We start from the raw sequence: 25,887 nt of genomic DNA, 5'->3' as shown, positions 1-25,887 counted from the left end.
GGGTTCCATCCTTGGGTTGGGGAGATCCCCTGGAGGAGGCCACAGCAACCCACTCCAGTATTCTTGCCTGGAGAATCCCATGGACAGAGGAGCCTAGCAGGCTACAGTCCATGGGGTCGCAAGAGCTGGGCACAACTTAGCTACTAAACCATCACCATGCTTGGTTTAATTCTCTGCTGTTGGTCTCTTGAAATTACTGTTCTTTACCAAGGGCCATGTATTTTCATTTCACTGGGCCTCATGCAACACAGAACTTTCAATTAACACTTATGACTCTATATTGTATATGTATTTTCAGGTAAACTTGCAACTCTATTGTATATAATTATTATTCTAGATGAGGAAAAGGCTTTGATTGACTAAGGAACTTTTTCAGGGCCCCACAGCTGGTGTACTGTAGACTCAGAGCCTGCCTACTGGCTGTAAGAATTTCTCATGTACATCAGGATCCCTGTAGGGCCTACTGAAAGTATAGATTCCTAAACTGCAGTCCAGGATTTACTAAAACCTGATTTTTAGAGGCATTGTCTTGAAATCTGTGCCTTAAGTAACTCTTCCACTGGCTTAGAGAAGAAAGTCTGTATTCAATTCATCTCCAGTCTTAGAACCTAGCATAGGCCTTCACTCACAGCAGTCACTTAATAAAGGTCATGCGGATTAATTAGGCTTCTGTTGTGACACAGCTGGTAAAGAATCCGCCTGCAATTCGGGAGACCCGGGTTCAGTCCCTGGGTTGGGAAGATCCCCTGGAGGAGGGAAAGGCTACCCACTCCAGGATTCTGGCCTGGAGGATTCTCAAAGAGTCGGACACCATGGAGTGACTTATTCACTCACTTATGCTGATCAAGTATCGTTCAGTTACAGAAAGACCAAGTATTGCTTTTGTAGAAGAGCACCAGTGTTTTCAATTCCAGAGCCTGGAGAATTTTACACAAAGAAGGTCTCATCAGCAGCTGGACTACGGACATTTTTGCTTCCCATTGAACATTCACAGAGAATCTCTGGATATAAAACCTTTAAGATGGTGCAATTTGTAAGGTTTCAGAAGATCTTTTCTGGCCAAAGAATCAAAATCGCAAATACACAGTGTTGTCAACTGGGTATTATTCAACCTGATATTTTGTATTGGGGATTTGATTCTTGAACTCAGAATTTAACAAATTAAATACTTTGCACACTTGGAGGTCAGGAAGAAACAAAACACATCTAGAATGTTCATGACCAGATGGAAGCCTATACAGTCATTTAAAAATACTAGAAATAAACTTTTAACATGAAAAAATCCTGATAATAGATATCAAAGATTAAATTATTTTACAGAGTGATCTTAATTCTTTTAAAATGTATGAGTATAAAAATATATCAAATCATGGTGCGACTAAGGATAATTTATTAATTTAATGTAACTTAAATAGGCTTCTTATTCTTTTTGATCAGAAATAAAACAAAACTCTTTATCTTATTTGCAAATGCTTTGCTCCCTTAGCTTAGGATTCCAGGAATCACTGATTGCTTTCTCTCACTCATTGCATCATAAGTCAAGATGCTAAATTCTGTCAGGTCTACCTAGCAACTGCATCTAACCACTGTCTCCTTCCTATCTCTACTATCAATATTTTAAGTGTAAACGTTTAAAATAGCTTCCTCTATAGTTTCTCTGCTTCATGTCTCATTTCTTCAATGCATCTTTCACAATACCAGCAGAATCATCTTCCTAAAATATGTAGCAGATCATTCCCCCTCACTTTTCAAGACAATGAGAGCTGAAAAGTAAAAACAAACAAGAAAAAGCAGCATCTTTGAAACACTATTTGGAAAACCCAATGTCACATTGCAGAAGGAAATGGCAACTCTTGCCTGGAAAATCCCACGGACGGAGGAGCCTGGTAGGCTACAATCCATGGGGTCGCAAAGAATCAGACATGACTGAGCGACTTCACTTTCTTTCTTTCTACAGTTCCTTTTGGAGAGGGAAATGGAAACCCAGTCCAGTGTTCTTGCCTGGAGAATCCCATGGAATGGGGGTGGTGGGGTGGTGGTGGTGCCTGGTGGGCTGCAGTCTATGGGGTTGCAAAGAGACGGATATGACTAAGCAACTAACACACACATACACAATGTCACATCTTAGGGTCTCTATTACTTACTAACAAAAAGGACGTGGGTGTTTGAAGCAGGGAGCGGTAGCACCCTTCCTGAAAAGCTTCCCTCAACTGGCTGTTGCTGATGGAGACAGGTGAAGCCTTGCGTCAGGCCTGCCTCTCATCTCATTCCCCAGTCACACGCCTGCTCTTGCCTGGGCTCCAGCCACGCCTGAGATGACCCATCACCCCCAGGTAGACAATCTTCTCGTGTCTCACTTACACAGTGTATTCTTTCAATCTGATGCCCACTTGAAATCCTGGTTCAAATTCTACCTTCTCTGCAAACTCTTTCAACATCAGGATTAGTCATCTCACCCTCCAGCTCCCTCCAGCTGAATGTTCACGTCCATTGCAGCTGTTGCGTAATTCTGTCAGCTTTTCACCCTTTGCGGATGCATCTACCTGCTCCACTGGAATGTGAGTTCTCACTGACTCAGAGGTATGCTATTTATGTTTTGCCTAACAAGTGATGGGGTGACCAAGTTTGTGATCCAGTTTGTGGAGGAGTCTGGTAAAGAATCTTCCTGCAATGCAGGAGACCCCAGTTCCATTCCTGGATCTGGAAGATCCACTGGAGAAGGGATAGGCTACCTACTCCAGTATTCTTGCCTGGAGTATTCCATGGACTGTACGGTTCATGGGGTCACAAAGAGTCAGACACGACTGAGCAACTTTCACTTCCTCATTTCAGCACCAGAAGACCTGATTCAGAGAAACTTTTTAGGGCAAACCAAGCTGTACAACACAATGCAAAACCTGTAGAGGGTTATAAAGTGTCACTGAGATACTCAAGAACTTTTGACTAGCTTTTCTAAATGAATCTCTAAAGCTTTCTTCACTGTGTGGATCTTAGCCTATGATTCTTGGTTGATGTTACTGTGAAGTATTGAAGAGTATATTTCCTTGGTTATCCTACATTGAGAAAATTTATTTTTAAAGATTAATAAAACTTAAAGCTTAAAAAGTTAAATTAGTATTTTGAATATTAAAATATTTTAATCAGAGAGCTAATCTCAAAAGATAGAAGTTGAAATGCTGCTGGAAAGGGCTGAGTAGGAGGGAAGAAAAACAAAAGAATCCAAGCCTATATTATATAGTCTCTTCATTAAAATGCTATAGGATTCACTCCTTTGTTTCACAGCACTGTGTATAATTATAGTACACAAAACCTCCAGATCTTCCTGCGATTAGGCACTTAAAAATATCCATCCAGATTTTCAAAGCAAGTTTCACATATACGGTAATTATATCACACGAATGTACAGTTCTTGTACATTCATACTGTATCTATCATACCACTTTAAATATAGACCGTTTCTATTAGGGTTGGCTTAATCATTTTCATAATGATACCCTGGGAATTTCCTCATAGGGCGGGAAGTAAGCCTACCTGATGGCAGTTCAAGGTGCTAGATAGACACTTGACTTTGCAATATGTTTTAAAAGAGAAGTAAGAAAAACAGATTCAGAACTACTGGACACCTGTCCTACACACATACACCTTTGTTTTGGTAATGTATCTCCAGGCACTAAAAGAAATCAGTCCTGGGTGTTCATTGGAAGGGCTGATACTGAAGCTGAAACTCCAATATTTTGGCCACCTGATGCGAAGAGCTGACTCACTGGAAAAGACCCTAATGCTGAGAAAGATTGAGGGCAGGAGGAGAAGGGGACAATAGAGGATGAGATGGTTGGATGGCATCATAGACTCAGTGGACATGGGTTTGGGTGGACTCTGGGAGTTGGTGATGGACAGGGAGGACTGGTGGGCTGCAGTTCATGGGGTCGCAAAGAGTCAGACACGACTGAGCGACTGAACTGAACTCCAGGCACTGCTGGATGCTGGCATGTCACATGAATGGTGGGACAAACCATGGACTGAGATTCAGAAGACCTAGGCTTTGGTGTGATTCCTTTGGTCTCCAACAAGGGGATAACACTTTTCATTGTAATTAACTGTGGCTAAAGACTCACGGGAATAATTGTGAAAGTGACTTCCAAGTCATAACGTTAGGGCACCATAATGGGACATTTTCAGTTAGGGGTGCCCATCTGAATAACCCGGGTGCTTTCCAAAATACAGGTGGGCCCCACTCCCAGGTCAATTAGGTCAGAATCTCCTGGGATAGGGATCAGGAATATACTTCTGTTCTAAAGGCCCACAGATACTTCTGATTTACTTGCCTTTTGACAAACTGTGGAGTGAGTGTAAGACCATCAGCTTTCTAGAATGATGGACCCACACCAAATGCTTTCCAAATCTCTTAATAATGCTCTCACTTTGAAATACACATTGATCCATTGAGCCTCCGTTTCTCTAATTTGAAAACTGGAGATATAAACACTTCTTTGCATGGTTCTGGTGCAAAGATGCAGGTAAAACATCTAGGTCTGATGCCTGATAAGAAACCTACACATCTGGGGTCTGATAAGTAAGTTAAATACATGCAGATCTTAAGACAGAAGGGAGCGTTGGAGACCGTGGCTAATTGGGGAATGCAAGCCTTAATGAAACATATTTTTTAATATTACTGTAAAGACTACCCTGGCCACATAAAACACATCTATAGGAATGACATCTGATTTTTAGCCCTGACATACCGTTCAATAAATAACCAATCCTCAAGTACCATACATGAATTAAATATAAGACATAAAATCCTGAATTGTCTGAACGTATGTTTCTATATGCCGGTGTAGGATGTATATATAATATATACAGGATTCTATATTGATTCAACAAATATTCAGTGTTCATTATTTGCTAATGAGTCCAGATAGAGATACTTAAAAGAACTAGTTCAAAGAGTTTACCGTCAAGAGAGAGAGAGGAAGAAGATGAATTAAAACACGCCCATTACTAACAATGTGAATACTACCAAAACGAGGCTTCCGTGTCCATTTTTGCATTAACATTCTACCCAGGTATCTGTGACTATCTATACATACTTATACACAGTTTTTAAATATCACTAATGACTAGAAATATTTTAAATTTTAAGTATTTATTTTTAGAAACAGTATATTTTAACTAGATCAATATGATATGATATTTAACTAGATCAATATGATATAAAATATGATAGTTTGTTGTGAAATAAGAAGTCTTGCTGAATTAATCTAAGGTTCCTTCCAGGTTTAAGATTCTATAGTTAGAAAACAATCAATCACAGAATCATCACATAAGAGAAACCACTGACCAAATGCCTCAGCGTCATTCTTAGAGTATTTCTTAACATATTGGGGAAAATTTCCATCATGTGAGATCGTCTCTCAACCTAAAAAGTACAAAACCTGGCAGCTTTTAGATTTAATTAAAATTGGACTTGCCCTCTGTCTTCACCACAGGTCAGCTTTTCTGCACTCACCTAAGTCTGAGCAAAATAATTCTGCACAGCCTACTGCTAACATTTATTTCAAATCACTTTTTAGTGGTTTGGGCAAGTTCTTGCTCTTAAGTTTTCATTTCCTCTTCCTTAAAACGGTGATGACCAGAACTGAGTAAGACTTGTCTCTGAAGATTCCATAATCTGACTGGAATTTTCTTCCGTAGCCTCCCTTCCCCATCCCGCTCCTCTTTCTGCACAGCCTGCTCCAGCCAAAACTGACCGGTTATTACTCACTCAGCGTCCTTCCCATCGGCATGCTTCAAACCCAGCCTTCTCCGGAATCTCCAACTTCTACTCCATTTCCAGCCTTGCCAACAATGTCGGCCCTTCTGGGAAGCCTTTCCAGAATCTTTCTCAAAGAAAATGCTTGGGCTTTGGACTGAGTCAGACCCAGGTTCATATCTGATCTTCATTCAAACTAGTTGTTTATCGGTGGATTCTTTCAAAACGTCAGCATCTATATCTTGTCTATAAACAAAATCCCAGACTACAGCGCTGTTAGGAGGCTAGATCGCACAAACAGGGAACACAGGCGCTAACAACACGTCTCAGGTTCATCAGTGATTGCTTCCTGCCTTGAACTACGATCATTCCTTCTAAGTACTTACTGGATTGTTATTTGGGAAAGACAATTTGAGCTGGATCCCTACTCTCATTCTTTACACCAAAATACATTTTACATGAATCCAAATTTTAAATGTAAACAGCAACAAAAGAATGGAAGAAAAGACAGGTGAATTTACTGATGCTCTGGAGTGAAGGCTTTTCTAAGCAGGACACAATAATCAAAAGATTGTACAATAAAAAAACTGATGATAACTACATAAAAAATGTCAATATACCTACAGCAAAAAAATTAAAATAAAAGTTAAGTTATATCAAATGGACGAAGGGCTAACTTTCTTAATTTATAGAGTCCTTGTATATCAAGGAAAAATGCTGCATACTCTAATAGGAAAAATACACAAAGAATTTGGTCAGGTAGCAAATATACATGACTAGTAAGTGTGAAAAGATATTCCTTTTTGCTAATAAAGAAATATGGAAAGTGAAAGTCAGTAGTGTCCGACTCTTTGCCACCCCATGGACTGTAACCTGCCAGGCTCCTCTGTCCAAAGAATTCTCCAGGAAAGAATACTGGAGCGGGTAGCTGTTCCCTTCATTCCCCCTCTCCAGTGGATCTTCCCAACCCAGGGATTGAACCCAGGTGGAGTCTTTAGCTCCTGAGCTACCAGGGAAACCCAAGAATACTGGAGTGGGTAGCCTATCCCTTCTCCACGGGATCTTCCTGACCCAGGAATTGAACCGGGGTCTCCTGCATTATAGGCAGATTTTTTTTTACCAGCTAGGCTACCAGGGAAGCCCATAAAGAAATATAAATTAAAGCAAAGAGATAGTTTTTAACCTATTGTTAGGGTAAAAATTAAAAAGATAATATCTGATGTTGGTAATGGTGTAGGGGCACAGGCTTTCTCATGCACTGTTTTGGGGGTACAGATTGGTGCTACTTCCGTTGCGTTCAACTTAGCAAATTTTCTAAAATAAACAAAGGGACATTCCTTTGACTCACTCCTTGCACTGCTAGAAATTTAGCTTAGAAATAAATTCAAGACCTACACTATAATGAGTTAGAGCTAGTTGCAAAACTTTTTGTAATAGAAAAAAAAAGTTATTTGTTAATCAGTTCAGTTCAGTCGCTCAGTCATGTCCGACTCTCTGCGACCCCATGGACACCAGCACGCCAGGCCTCCCTGTCCATCACCAATTCCCGGAGTTTACTCAAACTCATAATAATGCCTGATAAACTGAGTTATAATGTCTACCAAACATGGACTTCCACATAGTTATTAAAAATGCATGACGTGGATGAGGATATTTCTAACAAATATTAATGGAGGAAAACTGATGTCATCTGTATGAATTGAAATGTGGGAGTAGGGTGGGTTGAGTTTGTATCAATATACATACACACAGTGCAATTTTTTTTTAGAAAAATAATAAGTAACTGAGAAGTGCTTACTTTTAGGAAGAACTGTGTGGGGAGGAAGGGGATAGGTGGAATAGAGGGATATTTTTATTATAAGCCTTTCTCAACCAGTCTATGGCCTGGATGTAGTAATCATAGCTGTATATTAATCTAAATTATATGTACATGATAGACAGCTCATCCTTTGTGGGCATTCATTCTCAGCTTATCAGCTAAGACAACTGAAGGGGCCCAAAGTTTTGAGCACTGGATATAGTTTGTTAACTAGATTAAGAAATACAATTTACTATTGTGTAGAAATTCAAACACTTTTTAGAAAGAAGGGCCTTCACACCGAAAGACTGGAACCACTGGTGACAGAGAGGGATAAAAATAAGACACGTCTAACTATGATGGGAGCTCCTTATTCTGTTGAAGGAGTAGGTGTGACTTTAAGAAAGATCTGTGATATTTCAACCCCACCTTGACAAGCGATCTGAAAATGTGGCGTAGTACCTACCTTCAGTTCCAACATCTGGAAAGTTTCAAACATCAGCAGCACTTATCACTGCTTAGAATGAATGACCTAATCATGTTTATAAGTAAATGAAATAAATAAATGAAATCTATTTTCTAACAGTGAAAATGTGGCTCTATGCTCTTCCCTGGTCACTTAGACGGTAAAGAATCTGCCAGCAATATGGGAGACCCAGGTTTGATCCCTGGGTTGGGAAGATCCCCTGGAGAAGGGGATGGCCACCCACTCCAGTATTCTTACCTGGAGAATCCCATGGCGGAGGAGCCTGGTGGGCTACAGTCCAGGGGGTTGCAAAGAGTCTGGGGACAGAGTGACTAACACTAAGATAAGACACGCTCTTATCAGTTCTCAGATCTGAATGCATTCAAACTTACAAACAGAAGTGGTCTTGAACTTCAGGCCAGCCTAACCCCACCTGGAACTCTTAGGGGTCGCTCGCACAGTCACCCTGGGGAGGAGCAGGGCCCCTGCTGCCACTTACGTCATGTATGTGAAAAAGGTGCTTAGCGGCTCCAGGGAGTGATTCCGGAAATACTCAAACTCTCTGCAGAGCTTTTTCCTCATCTCCGTGTCAATAACAGAAACAGTAAGAGGAGTGGCTTGATTAGCCAAGAAGTTCCCATAATCCGTGGTCTGGAGATGAATTTTCAGATCTGAAATTAAACAAAGCACCAGATCAGGTTAAATTTGGAACATGCATGAAAAAGCTTTACAACACTGACTGAATTTGCAGTAACTTTATGATAAATGCATATTTATTTACTGTTTATTATTTATTTGATTGCACTGGGTCTTCGTTGCTGCGGTGATGTTTCCTGCTGCAGAGCACAGGCTCTGGCACGTGGGCTTCAGTAGCTCCAGCCCCTGGGCTCAGTTGTGGCTCGCAGGGCCCGTGGCACTCAGGCTTCAGTAGCTCCAGCCCGCGGGCTCAGGAGGGGTGGCTCGCAGGCCCGGGGCGCTCAGGCTTCGGTAGTTGTGACTCAGGGGCTCAGCTGCTCTGCAGCATGTGGAAGCTTCCCGGATTAGGGATGGAACTCCGATTTCCTGCACTGGCAGGTAAATTCTTATCCACTCTTCCACCAGGGAAGTCTGATAAATGCATATTTAATTATTACTACTTTATTCAGTTCAGTTCAGTTGCTCAGTCATGTCCGACTCTTTGCGACCCCATGAATCGCAGCACGCCAGGCCTCCCTGTCCATCAGCAACTCCCGGAGTTCACTCAGACTCACGTCCATCGAGTCAGTGATGCCATCCAGCCATCTCATCCTCTGCCGTCCCCTTCTCCTCCTGCCCCCAATCCCTCCCAGCATCAGGGTCTTTTCCAATGAATCAACTCTTCGCATGAGGTGGCCAAAGTACTGGAGTTTCAGCTTTAGCATCATTCCTTCCAAAGAACACCCAGGACTGATCTCCTTTAAAATGGACTGGTTGGATCTCCTTGTAGTCCAAGGGACTCTCAAGAGTCTTCTCCAACAGCACAGTTCCCTTAATATAAGGTCTACGTAAGATTTAGACTTGCATGTTAATCTCTAAAGCAATAAAAGATTCAATGTTAATGCAGGTAATCAAAAACAACTTTTAATTACATATGAACTCTAGAATCATTGAGCACAGTTGAAAAGAACATTAGAAACCACCTAGTCCAGAGATTGCAAATTGGTTTTAACTGAGCCACTATTTGGAAATAGTGCTAGGAAAACTGTTTGAGGATACTAAGCCTCCATCCCTGCTTGATGGCAAAGAAAAGTTTATTACTAATATTTACCCTACAGATGAAGACATTGAGTTTCAGTGGGTCTAAATGGATTTTAACCTTTAAAAAACAAAGATCCAGTCCCATCACTTCATCAAGATCATGTTGTGAAATTGATTCAAAGCCAGTATCATACCTTTAAAAAAATCTGTATTTTATTACCAATCAATTAAATCAGATCATCAATTATTCTGTTACTTAATTCTGTCTGGTGGAATTATTTAACCTCACTCATCTGAATTTCAAAATACCTGGATAATACTTCTGGCACATCTCCTGTTCCAGGATATCACAAAGTCTTAATATGTTAACTCCAAAGAGACAGTTCCAATTTCTTAATAATATCTTTTATCTTTTGGTTCCTGTGTGGTACCCAACACATAAGTGTCTCAAATATCTGAACATCAGAAATGTGTTTGGCACCATCTAGCACATGACTGGAGGCAATAGAGCATCCTAGACTTTATTGCAATTTTCACTGAAACATTTATTGAGTATCTATTATGTGCTGTTACCACAGGAGACAAAACATATTCCTCATCTTCAAGGAAACTCATAATCTGGTGGAAGAAGAGGCACGAAAAAACAGATGATGCAACCAGCTGAGTTCAGGGATACAGATAAGAACCTTGATTTATGGGAACATAGAAAACGACTCAACAGATATAAGTTTGGGTAAACTCCAGGAGTTGGTGATGGACAGGGAGGCCTGGCGTGCTGCAATCCATGGGATCGCAAAGAGTCGGACACGACTGAGCCACTGAACTGAACTGAACTGAGAAAATGAGAGCAAGACTCAGAGGGATGAAAGCAAAACAAGCCTAGGAAAGTTTCCGGAAGAAGGTTAAGCCAGAGATGAGCCTTCAAGTGCTACGCAAGAGTGCAAGGAAGGCATTCCATGAATTTGTACAGGTGGGGAGGGGCAAGAAATTCAAAGCAGTTCAGTGCTGTTGAAGAGTTGAGTGGGAGAGAAGGAGGGGTAAGAAATGAAGCCAGATAAATACGCAGGGGCTGTCCCCAGGAAGATTTGGTGTGACATTCTTGATCCTGAGGATAACAGGGAGCCCTGTGGGTGATGAGCTAATCACTCTGGTAGCTGATGCAGGAGAGGGCATTTGCAGTCAAGTGGTTCTTGAGTCTCAGCAGACAGGCATTCTTCAGGGTCTGGAGTAGATCATGCATCAGAAATGCTCTTCATCTGACTGACCGCAGAATTTATTTGCTCAATTATCTATTTAATTAGCTTAACTAAAAAAAAAACATACTCTTTTGCTATGTCTTTTATTTTGACAGTTCAGATTTTTTACAATTTGACAGTGTGCAGTCTCAGCATGGAGAAATATTTGCCAACAGGAATGACACAAATGGTATTTCTTCCAAAACCATGATATATGGCTCACGGGACATATGTTTCTCTTTCAGCTGCCAGTGAGATGCTGAAATTAAATGTCTCAGGTATTTCAGACTCTGCTTAAGCAATCTTGTAAAACTGTGGTTGGTGGACAGTTAAGATGGGGACCCTGGAAATCAGAACCGAAGAAAATCTTAGCTTGAAATATCTGCTCTGAGTTAATATCATTATCTTTCAATGATAACGATCATGCTAATAGTTTTGGGGTCACATGTTTTTCCTCGCATTTGCCCAAGTGCTTATGTAAACGTGTGTGCCTACATGCTCAGTTGTGTCCAGCTCTTTGCGATCCCACGGACTGCAGTCCAATAGGCTTCTCTGTCCATGGGACTTTCCCAGGCAAGAATTCTAGACTGGGTTGCCATTTCCTGCTCCAGGGGATCTTGCCAACCCAGGGGTAGAACTTGCATCTCCTGCAGGGGCAGGGTGATTCTTGCTGAGCCACTGGGAAGCCGTGCTTATCTTAGTAGGTATGTGATAAATAGAGCTTTGTGGTCAGATACATTTGGAATAAATAAGCTTCCTAACTGCAGGAACTGAAAGCCTTTAATACATTAATTTGAATGATTTCTTTGGAAAGAGTTTGGTACAGAACTTCCCAAGCCACTGGAAAACAATGCAGCCTCCCACAGAGCACACTTTGGAAAATTACTCTTTTTTTATCCAGAGTCGTGTTGCAAGTGGCACTTCTTCTTTTTTATTCAAATGAGGAACTATGAGATCACTGCCAACTAAATCCATTTTATACGTCCCGAACACAATAGCACAACGGGAACAGATTCAGCTATTACAGCAAATATCTGAGTATATCACACAGTATAATAGCATATATGTGTATGTGCCTGCACGCGTGTACAGAGTCATAATGGAAAAATGCTTCTTCTGTGGGTTGCAGTCACTGGGTTCAGGGAATTAGCTGAGATCTCTTGACTCGTGAGGCAGGAAAACTCTCTGGTTGCTATCTTTTCTCTGTTGGTTTGTCGGGTAGTTCATTTTTCTTTCCTGTGCAGCTTCCTGTTGGAACTCTTTAAAAATGAATGTCCAGACTGTTCACACTCCAGGTAGGTTTATGCCAAGGCAGCACCTGTACTTGTGAAGGATGCTATCTTTGAGCAGCCCCCTACCTCTTCCCCACACTCTGCTTGATGCTGAACTTATGGAAATTACCTGACCTTTCCAAACTCAGTTTTCTCACCTTCAAAATGGGTTAGAATGTATGCTTTTTGGGTTACTGTGCAGCTTTAAAAAAGATAATGTAGATGAAGACCTTTTTTGCCCCCTTACTTATACCTATCTCCTTCCAAAATAATTTGATTCGATTGGCTGACTTTGATTTTTATTCCCTAAATCAGAACTTTCTTAAATAATATATTACCATCATACTTTACAGTTACTTAATTTGAATAAATCTATCAGTATTTTTAAAGCCAGATGCTTCTTCCTCCATTTTTGCTACAGTACTGCCATTCTCACGGTGATGAAACTTTGAAGAGTTTCCTTCAAGTCTTCTTTGAAGATTTATTAACTCCAAATCTCCTGCGTCGTTTCTGGATATCTTCCCAGATTTCCTCTCCTTATACCCCAGTTTGGAATGACAATGTCATAAACCTAGATCACTGTGGCAATCTCTTAATAGATTCTTGTCATAAACCTAGATCACTGTGGCAATCTCTTAATAGATTCTCCCAAGTTTGTTTCCTTTCTGTACTCCATGCCTCAAACTTTCATCTTTCCTAAGAAACGCTTGGATCTTAGAATGACCCTCTAAGTAGCGTGGAGCTACTGAATTTTAGGCAGATTAAAAGCAACTTGCAAATTATTTGTATTTTACCAATGACAGATGATTTTAACATACAATATAAGCCTTAACAATAATCCCCATTCCATAGATGAAGAAGCCGAGGCTCAGAGAAATAACTTGTACATCTTTCCATGCATACAGGTATTTGACTGAAGATTTGGACATGACTCTCTCCTCACTCAATATTCTGAAGTTGCATAATTAGACCTTCGGTGGCCCTCGAAAATTTTCCCAGCACAAACTCCTGTGTTATTGGAATACTCTAGTACTGCAGGCAACTGCTTTACCCCTCACCAGTATGCCTTTATGTTTTTCTACTTATAGTCCATTAATTCTCCCCAAGAGCCTAGAACGGCTTATCAGCTCAACTGCCCTGACCCCACCTCCAGTTCCCCATTTCACTGACATTTTCCCAACCCACTGCCCTTCAAGATTCAGTTTACTTTCGAATATATCCTCTAGCTATAAACTCTTCTTAAATTTTAATAGCTTTTATTTATTTATAGAATGATTGTTTCCAAAACAAACCAGTGCTCTTTGAAGGAAAGCAGAATCAACAACATAAGAGTCATACACCAAACACTATTAACCACAACCAGGAAAAGGGAAGGATTATTTTAGGGATTTTAAAGTCTAGCAGAAGAGGGTAAATTAATTTGTGTTGTATATACACGGCAATTCAGGCTGTGTTCTTATGACTTCCAGGGAATTCTCGTGATTTACAGTTTACAAAACATTTTCAGAAATGTCTGATTCCCTTAGAAACTGGGAGTTAGGCCAGGGAGATACCATCTATCAGAAAGGAAAGCACCATGGCTAAAAGTTAAGCAGCTGGCTTATACCCCAGGCCCAGGAAGCAGAGTCAGGACTTAAACAGGCAGACATGTCTGTTGCGTATTTTCAAATTCTTACCACGTGCAAAACACAGCCTTAGGCTAGGGAAGCTAGGAGACGAAAAAGGATATGCTGTGGTTTCTATCCTTTAAAAAAGGTCTTTTTTTTTTTTTTATTTTTTTAAGTTCAGTTTTACTGGGGTATAACCAAGAAATAAAATTCTAAGGCACTTAAAGTATATGTCGTGGTGATCTGATACACTCTAACACTGTGAAAGGATTCTCCAACCCCTCTATAAGCAAACCTATTTACAGTTTCTGCCCTTGAGAAGCTTACAATTTAGGAGGGGATAGATTCATTTATTCATTTAGGAGTTAAGCCCTTAACTGTGATATTTCAGGGGACTAGATAGATAAACGAGACAAACGTCCTGCCCCAGAATGACATACTTATGCAAATATCACAGATGCTGTACAGAATTAAGTACATTACACAGCACAATAAAGCACAAAATTGAGACTTGTCAATTCTATCCCAATAGGAATGAGTACAAAAGGGTTTTTAGAGAAAATGACTTCGAGTGGAGATTTTAAAGAGGAATGGGCATTCTCCAGGCAAGCAAGATGCAGAATGGAATTTGTGGCTGAAGGAATAACTGTAGAGAAAGGCAGAAGAGCTCTGAGGAAATGCTTACCAGGTAGAGATGGGATGGTAACTGGCCAGTCAGCTCAGCTGGTTAGCTGCTGCTGCTCAGCCGCTTCAGGCATGTTCAACTGTGTGCGACCCTATGGACTGTAGCCCACCAGACTCCTTTGTCCACGGGATTCTCCAGGCCAGAATACTGGAGTGGGTTGTCATGCTCTCCTCCAGGGGATCTTCCTGACCCAGGGATCAAACTCAGGTCTCCTGCATTGCAGGCAGATTCTCTACCATCTGAGCCACCAGGGAAGCCCCATTGGTTAGAGTGTGGTGCTAACATCGCCAAGGTCACTGGTTTAATCCTCATAGGCCAAGCTGTCTAGCTTTTAAACTGAGTTAAATTTATCCTGCCTGATGGAAGTATTTTTGAACACTGACAATACTGTATATGCATTTTTTATACAAAGCAGAGAAAATAAGTACTATAATTAGGGCTTCCTGGGTAGCTCAAATAGTAAAGAATCTGCCTGCAATGCAGGAGACCTGGGTTACATCCCTGGGTCAGGACGATCCCTTGGAGGAGGGCATGGCAACCCACTCCAGTATCCTTGTCTGGAGAAAACATGGACAGAGGAGCCTGGTGGGCCCCAGTCCATGGGGTCCCAAAGAGTGGGACACGCCTGAGTGACTAACACTTTCATTTTCACATAATTAGAGGTACAAATAGTGTGTAAAGGAGAATGATGAAATTCCTTTGAAATAAGAGTCTTCCTTCTATAAGAGTTTTTTAAATTTTAGACTACCTTTTAATAGATAGTAGGTATTTTTCCTTCCATGCATTGGAGAAGGAAATGGCAACCCACTCCAGTGTTCTTGCCTGGAGAATCCCAGGGGTCGGGGAGCCTGGTGGGCTGCCGTCTATGGGGTCACACAGAGTCGGACATGACTGAAGTGACTTAGCATAGCATAAGGTCTCCTACTTGTCAACTACGTATCCACACCACTGCCACTCATTACTAGTCCCAGTAACTACTATTTTTAATTCCACATGAATCCTTTCACAGTTTATTATGCCTTTTCTTTTTTTTCTGTAGTTATAGGATATTACATTATATAACTGTTCCATAATTTATTTAACCAGCTCCCTTACAGTGGACATTTAATTTGTTTTTCATTTTCTGCCAGTCCCAACAACGCTACACGAAGTCCCCGGCCAAGCGTGCATGCATTTAGAATTGTGAGGCCCAACCGCTCTCATTAAGGGGTTCTTACTCTTTCAATGTTTTTATTTTTTAGAGTGGGAGCCCTTTTAGGGCAGGGTATTATCTTTTTCATCTTTCCTTCCCTGGCTCTAACTAGAACGTGCTGAGTACATGCATTAATTTCCACATGAAGGCACAGTTGGAAAGGAATGGAGGTCATGTCCCTTGAAAAGGAAGCATTAATGATTGTTCATAAGCTGTAATCAGCTCCTCTCATCCGCTTCCCAGAAATGACAGCAGAGACGACAAGGGAAAGGCTGGGTCCAGACCTCTCACCATACCCGAGAGCCGGGGTCACGTTCAGCACGCGTTTCAGAGAAAGCTTGCTGTTTCTTGTTTAGCTGCAGCCCCAGGGACTGCAGCCCACCACGCTCCTCCGTCCATGGAATTCTCCAGGCAGGAATACTGCAGTTTGCGGCCATTGCCTTCTCCAGGGGATCTTCACCATCCAGGGATCCAACCGTGTCTCCAGCATTGCAGGTGGATTCTTTACCTCTGAGCCACCAGGGAAGGCTATTTCTTACTAAATTTTTGAGCTCTGAACTGTTCATCTTACCACTTTGTCTTTTTTTGAACATGAAAGAATACTTACAACGGTCTGGTTTGTAATTTAAAAATCTAATGAAAATAGCAGTGTTGCCATGAAAAGACATGAAGGAGCCTCAAATGTGTGTTATTAAGTGAAAGAAACCCGTCTGGAAAGGTTACATACTTAATGATCCCAACTGTGTGACATTCTGGAGAAGGCCAAACTAGGGAAACAGCACAATGACCAGTGGTTCCCGCAGGGGGTCACAGATATGGAGAATAGTCAGAGCACAGAATAATTTCAGGGCAGTGAAAATACTCTGTATAATGTAACAGTGGTGGATACGTGTTGTACATTTGTCCGTTCCCATAGAATATGAAAGAGGAGAGTGAAAAATCTGGCTTAAAACTCAATAGTCAAAAAACTAAGATCATGGTGTCTGTTCCATCACTTCATGGCAAATAGACGGGGAAACAATGGAAACAGTGACAGACTTTATTTTCTTGGGCTCCAAAATCACTGCAGATGGTGACTGTAGCCCTGAAATTAGAAGACACTTGCTCCTTGGGAGAAAAGCTATGATCAACCTAGACAGTATATAAAAAGCAGAGACATTACTTTCTCAACAAAAGTCCATATAATCAAAGCTATGGTTTTACTGATAGTCATGTATGGATGTGAGAATTGGACCATAAAGAAGGCTGAGCACTGAAGAATTGATGCTTCTGAACTGTGGTGCTGGAGAAGACTCTTGAGAGTCCCTGGGACTATAAGGAGATCAAACCAGTCAATCCTAAAGAAAATCAGTCCTGAATATTCATTGGAAGGACTGATGCTGAAGCTGAAGCTCCAATATTTTGGCCACCTGATTTGCAGCGCTGACTCATTAGAAAAGACCCTGATGCTTGGAAAGGTTGAAGGCGGGAGGAGAAGGGGACGACAGAGGGCAAGATGGTTGGATGGCATCACCGACTCAATGGACATGAATTTGAGTAAGCTCTGGGAGGTGGTGAAGGACAGGGAGGCCTGGCGTGCTGCAGTCCAAGGGGTCGAAAAGAGTTGGACGTGACGGAGCGAATGAACAACAATACAGAATGTATAAGTCCAATGCAAACTCTGGACTCGATTATGATGTATCGAGCATAGGTTCACAGATTACAAAATTGCACCTTTCTAGTGGAGGACACTGATAACGGGGAGGCTATGCATGTGTGGAAGCAGGGGTTATATACAAAATCTCTGTACTTTCTCCTAAATTTTGCTGTGAACCTATAGTTGCTCTAAAAAAAAAATTAATTAAAAATTAGCAGTGTTAATTCTTCTGAAGACGATTTTATGGCCCTTTCACATTATTATTTTGGTTCAAGTTACTGTAAATAACTTTTTTAAAAAGTCACTTTTTAGGAATTTTCTGTGTGCAGTACCAGTGATACAGGCTATGTGAACTGGCTTCCTCTCCTATTCCCGGGAAGGACTGAGTCATGGAGCGGCCTAAAACAGAGGGTCCTAGTGACTGGTTCAGCTGACTGTTAGTCAGGGTGAGATCTTGGAGCAGGTGAGTATTTCTGACCACACTCACTTGCACAATCATAAATGCCAGGATTTTTCAAAGCTTTTGTGGACAATCTTCATATTTGTCTCTTCCAAAATGACCTGAAACCTCCTGTGTTCCTGGTAAGTGGTTCCAAAACAATTCGTTGGTGTCAGGATACTTTTCTTTTAAAGACTAGAGAAATTTAAAAGACTAAAGGTGAATTTAATCTTTGCCAAATTAGCTTTCCTTTACCGAAAGTGCCTGCTTCGACTCGGTACTATCCCGACACTGCTTTCCCTGCCCTTCTTGACCGTCATGTGTATGGTGTATATTACGTTCAAAAGTAACAGAAATCTAAAGTCCTTAACTTCTGTCCCAAGAGTGTCCATGATTTATCTCCGCGTGTTTTAAACCAGCTGGGAAAGTGGCTGGGTTTCTCTCAGTAAACTCACAGATGCAACAGCTGAGCTGCTTTTCACAAGTGCCTTATTTCCCAACATCCTATAAGTGAGAGAGTCATTTCCTAGGCAGGTTGATAAGGAGTCTAGGGGTCCCCAAGGAGAGAGGGGTCTGGAATTCTCAAGGAGGAAGAAAGGACAAACTTTTTTTCCTTCTCTACATTCCTTAGGATTATGTAACAATAATGTATCCTGCCTAAGGACAGTCTTTGGATTAAACCTTCTGTTATCTTAAAATGTAAATTATGGGAGTAGGTCTGATGAGGTCTTTACAACCTCCAGACATTCTTTGGATTCATTGGAAAGTATGTAACTTCATTGTTAACACTAGCAAGCGGGTATTCTTTCTGCCCCCTTCTGATGCCTATGTCAGAAGCTTTCTCTATCTCCTTTATACTTTAATAAAACTTTATTACACAAAAACTCTGAGCCATCAAGCCTCGTCTCCGGCCCCAGATTGAATTCTTCTCCTCCGGGGGCCAAGAATCCCGGTGTCTTCGCATGAATCAACAACAACCTTTCATAAGGTAAACAGGCAAGGCAGACCTTATTATTTTCTATATCAAAACGGAGCTGAGAGCAGCATCGACCTATTCATGGATCTTCCATTCATGCTCAGGAGGCAGACATTTTAGTGGAAAAAGTATAATAGCTGCAGACGTCTGCATACCTCACCCTTGGTGAGGTGGTTAGATTGGTCATAGCCACGCCAAGCCTCAGAGTCCTCAACTGAAGACATGAAACCTTTATTTAGATTGATTTTCTCAGCAGTCATTATAACCTGCAGTTTGAGGGCATATTTGATATTCACAAGAGTCTCCAAAAAGATTGGAAACAGATTCAAACACAGTTGTGAAATGAATGGCTGAAAAAGAAATATAACTGGGAGAAAGGAAAGGTAGAAACCATGAGATATCATGAAAATAACAAACGGTGTACGTAGGAAGGTTTCTTATTCGGGGCTCAGGATGACTTCAGCTGGTCCATGACTCCTTGATATTACATGGAAAATTCCATATGTGTGCACCTGTGTGTATTTTTCTAAGAAATTCACTCTTCAGGGCTTCAAGAGTCTGAAACCTTTCCTTCTCCCCCAAATTGAAGCTGAGGGTGATTTCTCTCTGAATTCTTTAGTGAGCAGGCTTAAACCTTGCTTTGTATCATGAAGACATTTATGTATGGTTTGTGTTTAAATTTGCATTCCTCAACTCATTTAAAAGCCTGCTGCAAACTACTGAATTCATTCAAATGGTTTCTCTCGGAAGCATTCATTCTGCCTTGTGCTCATTAATTTTTTCTACCTCAATTTATGCTTATTTTCTATATGTGATTAACATTCTCCAGGCACCAAACTCCAAACTAGATATGCTGAAATGATTTAGGATTTGGAATTAAATTGCAATTATTTGTAGCCAACAGAATTAGTTATCATCTACAAGATTTGTCTAGCCATTTCCATCTCTAATGAAAAGAGAGGAGCTCCCTTAACTTAGGCAGTTCTGCCTTAATCCTGTTTGGCTTTACCCTCAGCCCTACCTGAGAAGCGTACAAAGTCACCTTGTTTTTTTGTCTTGTTTTCACTTTCTAATACTCTTCCTGGCAATTTATTACTTTCTTGTTTTTTCTAGAATGATCTGGACATTTTAAAGCACCCTATTATTAACATGATAATGATTTTATAAACATGTTTCAAAGTTATAAATGTAGCCGTATTTAATAATAAAGTGAAAGTGAAGTCGCTCAGTCGCGTCCGACTCTTTGCAACCCCATCCATGGACTATTGCCCATCAGGCTCCTCCATCCATGGAATTTTCCAGGCAAGAGCACTGGAGTGGGTTGCCATTTCCTTCTCCAGGGGATCTTCCTGACCCAGGGATTGAACCCGGGTCTCCAACATTGCAGGCAGACGCTCTACTGTCAGAGCCACCAGGGAAGCCCCTTTAATAATAAAAATACTATATTATAGATGTGAGATCTTTGGTAAGGCTTTGAAAACATTATAGCTTAATTTCCAGAGAGGAAGGGGAAGTTGGGAGGTACTGGTCAAAGGGTATGCAGTGTTGGTTACACAAGACAAATAAGTCCTAGAGATCTGCTGTAGAGCACAGAGCCATAGTCCTCACACACATGCACACACAACAACAGAGGGCAGGAGAAGACTTTTAGAGGTGCCAGATGGGCTTATGGCACAGACTGTGGTGATTTCCCAGGTGTACACTTATCCCTAAACTCATCCAGTTGTATACATTAAATATGTACAGCTTTTGTATGTCAATCATATCTCAGTAAAATGGTTAAAAAAAAAAAAGAAAAGATAATTGGCTTTGTAGAGTCCTAAAGGAAATCAACCTTGAATGCTCACTGGAAGGACTGATGCTGAAGCTGAAGCTCCGATACTTTGACCACCTCATGCGAAGAGCTGATTAATTGGAAGAAAAAGACCCTGATGCTGGGAAAGATTGAAGGCAGGAGAAGGGGATGACAGATGGCTGGATGGCATCACTGACTCAATGGACATGAGTTCGAGCGAACTCTGGGAAGTGGTGAAGAACAGGGAAGCCTGGAGTGCTGCAGTCCATGGGGTCGCAAAGAGTCGGACACATCTTAGCGACTAGAGAACAAGAGTGCTTCATAGCTCTTCACACATTCTCCTGTGCGTTGCCTTATTTATTTCTCCAAACCACTCAGCAGAGCAGGCAGCATTACCACCCAGTTTTACAAAGAAGGAATCAGGCTCGGAGGTTTTGAGCCTCAGGTCTGACCCTCTGTAGAGGTCAAAGTCAGGGCTTTTGAATCCAGGGTGGCCTCACCACAGGCCTGTCTCTTGATTTTTTTTCTTAAGCTCCAGTGAAGACAAATCTCAAATACACATGCCCTCATATTAATAGACACAGAGAAAGCGGATAGAATAAAATTCTCTATACCAAGGTTTGGGGGTGGGGGAAGGAGGGGGGAATTAAGACTGTAGATCCCTGGACAGTTTGGTGACACCCTTCTGCAAATATTTATAAATACGTAGAATGAAAATATATAGAATTACCAAGAAAACAAAATATATCAAAATATAGTTACGAAGATATTGTAAAATGTGACAAGGTGCTTCTTTATTAAGACAGTAAATATCAAGGCTGAGTCCAGTATCTAGCATTCTTTGAAACAGTGAAAGCATAAAAGGTATTTCAAGGCATCTGCAAGAACAGTAAGAGGATATGAAAACACTGGATTACTATTCAAAGTGCTAACCAGCTGTGATTTGTTGCCTGTCTTCATAATGAAAGGAAACGCTAAATTTCACTTAGAGACTATCGAAAATATAGATGCAATTTATTCCTCCCTAGTCAAAATTCAGGAGCCCTGATGTCTGCATCTTGGGCTGAAGACACCGCCCTGGACTCTAGGCCAGGGGGACGCAGCCCCTGGCCGCGCTTCCTTCCAGCGGGCGGCGTCAGCCCCTTTTTTCCCCCACTCCAGTATTCTTGCCTGGAGAATCCCATGGACAGAGGAGCCTGGCGGGCTATAGTCTATGGGGTCGCAGAGAGTCGGACACGACTGAAGCGACTTACACAAGAGCGGCGCTTACCTTCCAGGTTCTCACACTGGACCAGGTTGACGTAGTCCCGCCGGGTCAGGAGGCCGGCCTTGCAGCCGCGCACCAGGCCCTCCAGGTAGCCGTGGTCGGCGTTGAAGTTCAGCTCTGCGCTCTCGAGCATCGCGGGAAAGACCGCCCGAGGCTGCAGGGGCGCTCGGGTCCGCAGGGGCGCTCGGGTCCCCAGGGGCGCGCGGGTCCGGAAGGGCGCGCAGGTCTGCAGGGGCGCTCTAGTCTGGAGGGGCGCGCGGGTCTGCAGGGGCACGCGGTTCTCCCGAGTGGTCAGGCGGCGATCTCTCAGCTGATAGTCACGCTGCGGTGACCGGTTTCCTCCGCTTTCAAAAGCTTTCCATACAGCCGGCCCAGCCCTGTTTTTCCATCCACAATGGATCAGCCAGATAACCCGAGGGGGACCCGGGAGCAAAGCCCTGCAGGGGGAGCGGGGTCGTGGGAGGGACGGAGGGTCAGAGGCCGGGTCCCCGCCCCGCTCTGCTATTGCAGCCTTGCTACACCTGAATGTTGTGCAAACAGTGCTTCCCCATCCGAGCTTCTGTGCTTTCAGTTGTAAATTACATTCCTCTTAAACGTATTGAGGGCTACTAAGAAGAGAGGGGTTTAACACACACACACCCCACACACCTTATGTGAATAGATCCAATGTGAGCAGGCGGTTTGGAGAACCCTGAGAAGCTCATTTGGCAGCACGGTGTTTGTAAAACAAAACTCTAGTAATGCCTTGGGCTTAGCCGCTCAAGTCGTGTCCGACTCTGCGACCCATGGACTGTAGCCCGCCAGGCTCCTCTGTCCTTGGGATTCTCCAGGCAAGAACATTGGAGAGGGTTGCCATGCCCTCCTCCAGAGGCTCTTCCCGACCCAGGATTCGAACCCAGGTGTCCCGCATTGCGGGCTGATTCTTTATCGTCTGAGCCCTCCGCAGGGAAGCCCCAGTAATGGCTTAGCCTACTCCAAGTCTCCTAGCTGCTTCCCTCTCGTCCAGGTCCTGGGGCAGAGACCAGAAGGCAGTCCAGGGAGCAGGCACACAGCGCTGTGATTCTATAATAAAAAGCCACTGTCTTTGCAAACTCTGAGTCTTTAGGAGGTGCTCTTCATTCTTTTTCCCTTTTAGATCTCAGGATTTACTCAGAGGAGTATCTGGACTGACTCTATTCCTGAGGTCAGGCCTGTCCTGCTCTTTACTGTAGCCCCTCCAGGCTCCTCTGTCCAGGGAATTTTCCAGGCAAGAATGCTGGGCTGGGTTGCCATTTCCCACTCCAGGGGATGTGGCCCTACTCCTGGGGCTTCCCTGGCACCTCAGTCAGTAAAGAATCCGCCTGCAATGCAGGAGACCCAGGTTCAATCCCTGGGTGTGGAAGCTCCCCTGGAGAAGGGAATGGCTACCCACTCCAGGATTCTTGCCTGGAGAAGCCCATGGACAGAGGAGCCTGGGGGGCTACAGTCCATGGGGTCACAAGAATTGGACCTGACTTAGCAACTTCACCACCACCGCCTCTCCAGGGGATGTTACCCACCCAGGGCTCCAACCCAGTATCTCACATCTCCCGCATTGGCAGGTGGATTCTTTACCACTGCGCTGCCTGGGAAGCCATAGTGTTGGTGTGGTGGTGCTGGTTTAGTGGCTAAGTTCTCTTGGACTCTTTGTGACCCCAGGGATCAAACACACAGAAGCCATAGTATTATTACCAAATCACAAATAAGGGACCGACTCTCAGAAGTTGGGAGGCAGCTCAGAATGCACAGCATAATTAAGCCAGGGTGTAACTGTTGTTTCCTGCTCCCAAAAGGAACGCTGGTTCTCCCTTATACCTAGCTCAAACATTGTGCCAAGTATCCTGAACATGATTTTACACATGTTGCATTTCACTGTCATATATATTATGTCAAATTCTTAACTGAAGTTAAAGTGTCAGAAAATCTCCAGTTATTTCTAAGTCTTTCTCAGTATTTCTAAGACCGCATGCCATGGAGCAGGGCAGCTGTCTTGGGTTCCCTTCCCCTGATGCCCTCCAGCCTCTTCCCAATCAAAGTCTTTTGTTTTGTCAGTACATGTGTCTCCTTGGACAGTGTATTTCTCAGTGTCACACAAGAGCCCACTCTTGGGCTTTGAGAGGGGTCCCCCTTCTGGTAACAGTTACATTGTGAATTGGAAAAAATTTGAAGAAATAGTCTTTCAGTATTCAAAACCATTGACTACTTCTTTTTTTCAACAGAGAAGCCAGTCACGTTACATATGTCTTCACTGTTTCATTTTTGTCCTGCTCGTTAATGTAAATAAAAATACCAGCCAACCACCCTGAAACTACACTCGTTTGTCAGTTGCAACCAAATGCTGGCAACAGAAACTAGAACTGAACAAAAACCAATGAAAGCATACTGTGAAAATCAATAGGCTAAATGGAATTTATATGAAAAAACATTATTGCTATTTGTAATTTGGGTGATACACATCCATTATATCATAAAATTTAGGATAAACATATGTACCTATTTTGGAGAGAGAGCCAGTTTTTAAGCATGTACAGCACAACACAAAATCTTCATAGTTTTGCTGCTAACTAGCCCTTAATGGGAGAAGGCAATGGCACCCCACTCCAGTACTCTTGCCTGGAAAATCCCATGGATGAAGGAGCCCGGTAGGCTGCAGTCCATGGGGTCGCACAGAGTCGGACACAACTGAGCGACTTCACTTTCACTTTTCGCTTTCATGCATTGGAGAAGGAAATGGCAACCCACTCCAGTGTTCTTGCCTGGAGAATCCCAGGGACGGGGAAGCCTGGTGGGCTGCTGTCTATGGGGTCACACAGAGTCGGACACGACTGAAGTGACTTAGCAGCAGCCCTTAATGTCTTGCTCCCAAAAGGAATGCTGGTTCGGACACAACTGAGCGACTGAACTGAACTGAACTGAGCCCTTAATGTCAACACGCTCAAAAAAGAATGGATTTTGTGTATGTGAAAACTTGTTTCTCATATTTTATATTCATAAGTAGATGAGTTCCAATGTTTCTTTAAAATTATATACATCTACTTTCTCTACTTTTATGAAATTGGTGGATGAGGTAAGCAAAGTATTTCCCTTTTTCTTGAATGAGCAAACATGTCTTATTCTTGCTAAAGATGCTTGTAAAAAAAATGAGATCAAACTCATAGGATAGGAAAGGAAACCCAGAACAGTGACAATAATCTAAAGCTTCTTCTTAAATGGGTCCTTCTGGCGGAAACATAATAAAAATGTTCACTTCAGTGTTTAAACTACCAATGATGTTTAGGAGAGCGGGCTTTGGCGTGTGACAGAGCCTGAGTTTCAGTGCCTTCTCCAAGTGCCAGTGCTTTCACGTGTAAAATGAGGATAATAGCACCTCGGTTTGTTGTAAATATTAAGTGAGATACAATCCTAAATATACTTAGCAAGTGTGGGTATATGTGCTAAGAAGCAACTGCGGCGGCTTCTCCTCTTCCTCTCGTCACTGTAAAACACTGTGATTTCAGTTCACCAACTAGACTGCATTCCTGGAAGCCAGGATCAGTATCTTATTCATCTTTCTGTCTCTCAAGTGCCTAGTCACATGCCTTGAGGAAAGCAGATACTCGATAGCTGTCCACTGGATAAAATTATGCTTAACAGAATCTTTAGCTCCATGTGTCTCTAGGAAACCTTATATTTGGCAATTGTATTTGAAGAATGAAGGTATTTTGTGGTTTTCTAGCATGCTATACATCTGTGTATGTGTGTATGTATGCCTATCTATATAGAGTATATAGGACTTCTTACAACTTTCTGATAATTTTAAGAGCTCCCAAGAGTCATTAGTTTTGCAGCCATTAGAAGGTCAACTTATTCTATAAAGAATGGAGTTATTTTTTAGAGAGATGCAATGTCTATTCTCCAAAGCATAAAATGGTTGTCTTTTTTTTAGATGTAGCAGGCTCTCAAGAGGACAGGGAGGAAGCAAAAAAGATCTAGACACCTTCCCACAGGCCTGGATATTGCCATTCAGTTGACCAAAGCAAGCCAGGGCTAAACTC

At 42.3% G+C, this 25,887-nt stretch overlaps 1 protein-coding gene across 2 annotated transcripts in view; it reads right to left on the bottom strand.

Annotated features, from left to right (window-relative positions):
• The window catches only part of ATP6V0D2 (ATPase, H+ transporting, lysosomal 38kDa, V0 subunit d2), a 56,159-nt gene extending 33,764 nt beyond the window's left edge, over window positions 1-22,395 (bottom strand). Inside the window, exons 1-2 of one of the 2 annotated variants that reach the window (XM_010846223.1) lie at window positions 21,839-22,395; window positions 8,516-8,687 (exon numbers count right to left, since the gene is read on the bottom strand). In XM_010846223.1, the coding sequence (XP_010844525.1) occupies window positions 8,516-8,687; window positions 21,839-21,968 (302 nt within the window). In that variant the 5' untranslated portion in view covers window positions 21,969-22,395. The remainder of the gene's footprint in view (window positions 1-8,515; window positions 8,688-21,838) is intronic. The other variant, XM_010846222.1, reaches the window with a different exon arrangement.
• Window positions 22,396-25,887: the final 3,492 nt, after the last annotated feature.

This window comes from Bison bison, unplaced genomic scaffold (genome assembly GCF_000754665.1).
Source record: "Bison bison bison isolate TAMUID 2011002044 unplaced genomic scaffold, Bison_UMD1.0 scf7180017864233, whole genome shotgun sequence".
NCBI lineage: Eukaryota > Metazoa > Chordata > Mammalia > Artiodactyla > Bovidae > Bison > Bison bison.
The sequence above is the reverse complement of the archived record's forward strand: the minus strand, read 5'-3'. Positions and strand labels throughout refer to the sequence as shown.